At 39.2% G+C, this 4,233-nt stretch overlaps 1 protein-coding gene across 1 annotated transcript; it reads right to left on the minus strand.

Moving 5' to 3' along the window:
• Positions 1–315: 315 nt before the first annotated feature.
• LOC103110443 (olfactory receptor 5AN6-like) lies at positions 316–1,269 on the minus strand. The gene has a single exon (XM_016186621.2). The coding sequence runs from the start codon at positions 1,255–1,257 to the stop codon at positions 316–318; it is 942 nt and encodes a 313-aa protein (XP_016042107.2). The 5' UTR covers positions 1,258–1,269.
• Positions 1,270–4,233: the final 2,964 nt, after the last annotated feature.

Here is a 4,233-nt window from a genome sequence, read left to right on the forward strand (position 1 = left end):
GCCCAAAGGTAGGAATAGAGCAGATGAAATTGGTAATTTTTGCCTAAGTCCAATAGCTTAACATGCAGGTGGACTAAAAATACCATCCAGGAAGATGATATCAAAATTGAAAATAGGGCTAGAAAGCTGGATTAGGGCAGAGTAGCTCCCAATCATGGAGAGAATGTATAAATACCATTAATTGTTTATCCACCCATCTGACCTAGGGCCCCGATCTATTCATATTTAGCACAGAAGCCTGTGTAACCTCTGAGTCCCAGACTGAGCTTCATTTTGCCTTTTTTAATTCAGATGCTATTAGCAAATATTTTTCTGTTAATATAAATGTATAGCTCTCTTGGTCACCCTCTTGAATGCCTCTCTGATCTCCTTGTTCCTCAAACTGTAGATCAGAGGGTTTAACATGGGGATGATGATAACATAGAACACGGACAGCACCTTGTCCTGCTGCTCAGAGTGTCTGGAATTAGGATGCATGTACACAGAGAGAACTGTGCCATAGAAGATTGTCACGACTGCCAGGTGGGAGGCACAGGTATTGAAGGCCTTGGCACTCCCCTTAACTGAGGATATTTTCAGGATGGAAGCTGCAATGAAACCATAGGATAACAGGATAACAACCATAGAACCAAAACCCACAAATAAAATAACAATAAAAAGTATCATTTGGGTTATAAAGGGATTGGAGCAAGACAAAATAACAACCTCAGATATGTTGCAGAAGAAATGTTGAATGACATTGGGCCCACAGTAATCAAGATGAAAGCAAGAAACTGTTTCAACTAAACTAGAAAGAAAACCAGTCCCAAGTGCCCCAGCAACCATCTTCCAACAGAGTCCAGGTGCCATGATGGATGAGTACTGAAAAGGACGGCCAATAGCCACATATCTGTCATAGGCCATGGCAGCCAACAGGCAGCACTCAGCCTGACCCATCCAGGATACTGAAAAATACTGCATGGCACAAGAAATGAAGGAAATGGTTTTTTCATCTTTGAAGAAATCTGAAAGCATCTTTGGACTGATGGAAGAAGAATAGCAGATGTCAATAAAGGACAGTGAACTGAGAAAAATGTACATAGGTATGTGCAGCCGGGAGTCCATCTTGATGAGGATAATAAGAGCCAGGTTCCAAACTATGGTCACAAGATAGATCCCTAGGAAGACTGAAAATAGAACCACCTGCAGCTCTTTTTCATCTGTGATTCCTAGAAGAACGAACACAGCAACAGAGGAGTGATTTCTGTCCCCTTCCATGGCTCTTCTAGGTGTAATCTGCTCAAAGAGAAAAGAGAAACTGGTTTTATTCTCAACAAATGAAATTTTTTTTCATTATTTCCACTCATAAGGTTGACTAAGTATACACAGTTGATTCATCAAAATGTGGTTAATTTTGATTTCTTGCATAATCACTGTTCTAAATAGAAAAATTATCTTGTGTAAAGACAAAAATGGCAAGCTAGAATAGGAAGAAGTTATTTGCAAATTGCACATCTGACAGGTGGTTGATATGAAGTACCTATTTAAAAAATCAATCGTCTCACTCAACACCTAAACAACTGAGAGAAAAATCTAAGGTCATCAGATAAAGAGAGGACTACAAAAGTTGGATAAAGGCAAGAGACTGGCCCACTTGGTGAATATCACACCACCTCACCATCTGGGGCCCTAGTTAAGGAATCCTTGGATTCTCATGCACATATAATGAGCCAAGTCCTCTAAAGGGTCCCTGTCTACACCACCACTGGTCACTTGCATAAGGAACAGCATCTTGTGGGTCCTCCCAGACCCTTGTCCTCACCATAAAGCAATGACAGTAAGGATAGTCCCCTTCCAAAGGAAAGCTGGGGGTATCCTGGCCTGCCACACGAAAAAGATTGGTCTTGAAATGAGTGCAGCCCGCGATGTTCCTCAGATGGATGGAGGTAAATAGTTAATTTTAGCCACAGAATTTTTTTTTCAAGAGCAGGAGCTACTCTCTGCCCTAATCCAACTTTCTAACCCTTTTCTCTGTTCTGACACTATTCTCTCAGACAATATTCTCATTCAACCTCAGGCTAGCTACCAAACTCAAGCAAAATTACCATAGTTGTGTGCCCTAAAATGAATTTTCTAGCTCTCTTCTGCCCTAAAATCCCTAATCTCTTCTGCTGTAATCCTACTTTTTGGTTCCAGTTCATTAACCATTTTGTCTCAACGTAGGTCATGCCACCTTCCAGACACCAAGTAACATGCTACCATGACTCCATCCTGACTTCTCTGGGCAGATTGCCTCACCAGTGTGTCCTGGACCCTTGAATCTCCAGAAATCTGGCCCACTAGAGAAAGATAGAAACAGGCTAGGGGTATGGATCCACCTGCCAATGTCCATACTCATTGGAGCAGCAATTATAGAAACCAGAACTCCTACCTTCTGCACTCCAAAACAGCCTTGATCCATACCCCTCAGCAGGGAAGATGTGATAGTGTGATGATAAGAGGTCTCTGGGGAGTCGGGGAGGTAGCACAGCGGGTTAAGCGCAGGTGGCGCTAAGCACAAGAACCAGTGTAAGGATCCTGGTTCAAGCCCCCGGCTCCCCACCTGCAGGGGAATCGCTTCATAAGCGGTGAAACAGGACTGCAGGTGTCTATATTTCTCTCCCCTTCTTTGTCTTCCCCTCCTCTCTCCATTTCTCTCTGTCCTATCCAACAACAATGACATCAACAACTACTACAACAATAAAACAACAAGGGCAACAAAAGGGAATAAATAAATAAATATTTTTTTAAAAAGAAAAGTTTTTTTTTAAAAAAAGAGGTCTCTGAACTACAGTTCCATCAGCATCCAGAGAGAGAGAAGGAAAAGAAGAGGGACATAAGGAGGTAGTTGTGTTGTCATTAATGGCTTGGAGGAGAAGAGAGGATTGAATTAGAAAAGGGGGGAATTAAATTATGTATAAATGTGGACAGATAGCTGTAGAGAAGATGGTTGGCCCATGTCTACAACTTTAGGGGAACTGTGGTGGGTTGCAGTGGGGAGAGTGAAGATTCAGAACTCTGGTGGTGGGGATGGTGTGGATTTAAACCCCTGTCAGCATGTAATTCTGTAACATAAAAATAAATAAATAAAAATCATCTCAACAATGAAATTGGGATACAGAGTTCTGGTGGTGGGCATTATATGGAGTTGTACCCCTCTTATCCTATGGTTTAGTCAATGTTTCCTTTTTGTAAATAAAAAAATTTTTTTAAAGAACTGAAAAAAAGAGAAAAAAACAATGTAATATTTTTAAACAAAATATTGTTTTGTTATGGCCAACACTATCTATTCTTGCAAGAAGATATCTCTGATATCTTATCATCTACACTTGAGTCTCTATATGCCCAGGGTCTCCAAAGATTACATGGAAGTGCATTTTAAAAGTCCCAAAAATCCATTAAACATTATACCTAAGTTTTATCATGTTTTCACTACTATTGTACATAAGCTCAAATTAAAATAAAGTTAATATTATGTTAAGATTCTTCAAGGGAAAATAAAAAGATTGTTCAGAACACATAAATTTGAAACAAGTATGCTTTAATCTGAAGAAATTCCCTCTGAACTACAGTGAATTTTTATTTTTGATTCAGCTTTCCATTATTAACTTTTATAATCTGTCAGGATTTATAGGCATTCATTGTCTTCTAAGGATGGGCATACTAATCCCATTTTAGATGTGAAAAAATTGCAAAACTAGAATTCAACATCATCCCTTATACCAGATTAATATGCAGCATTTTAGGCTATATATTAATATTTTCTCTAAAGTTCACAAAACAGAATAAGGAGTAAATTATTGTTAGGAAGACTCCTAAGAAAAGAATGTGGAGTGAGAAAGAAAGAATAGTTGAAAGTGACATTGACTGCAGACTAGTGATCTCTTCTGCATAAATTCTACTAAAAATACATACTTAGCTGGTGGGATGGAACAGAATTCACTGTCCTCCCTAAATCTTGCCTTCTCACCTTCACTGGGATCTCTCAGGAAGACAGACTTTTTGATGAAGGTTGATATTCCACATTTCATTCCAAAAACAAAGTTTTCATGATGGAAAACTGATGTGTTTGAGGTCTTATTAACTGCAAGTTGGGAGTTCTTGTCTATGTAACTGGTTGTCCACTCAAATAGAGATGTCTAGAGCTGGAGAATCTTGTATTTATTATAAGTTTAATAGTGTGAGGAGAGAAAGCAATTAAAGACAAAACAATTG

Source organism: Erinaceus europaeus, chromosome 17, assembly GCF_950295315.1.
Source record: "Erinaceus europaeus chromosome 17, mEriEur2.1, whole genome shotgun sequence".
Taxonomy (NCBI): Eukaryota; Metazoa; Chordata; class Mammalia; order Eulipotyphla; family Erinaceidae; genus Erinaceus; species Erinaceus europaeus.

Bases quoted from the DNA above. Each gene is read 5' to 3' on its own strand.
- LOC103110443 (XM_016186621.2), bottom strand. From the start codon at position 1,257: ATGGAAGGGGACAGAAATCACTCCTCTGTTGCTGTGTTCGTTCTTCTA.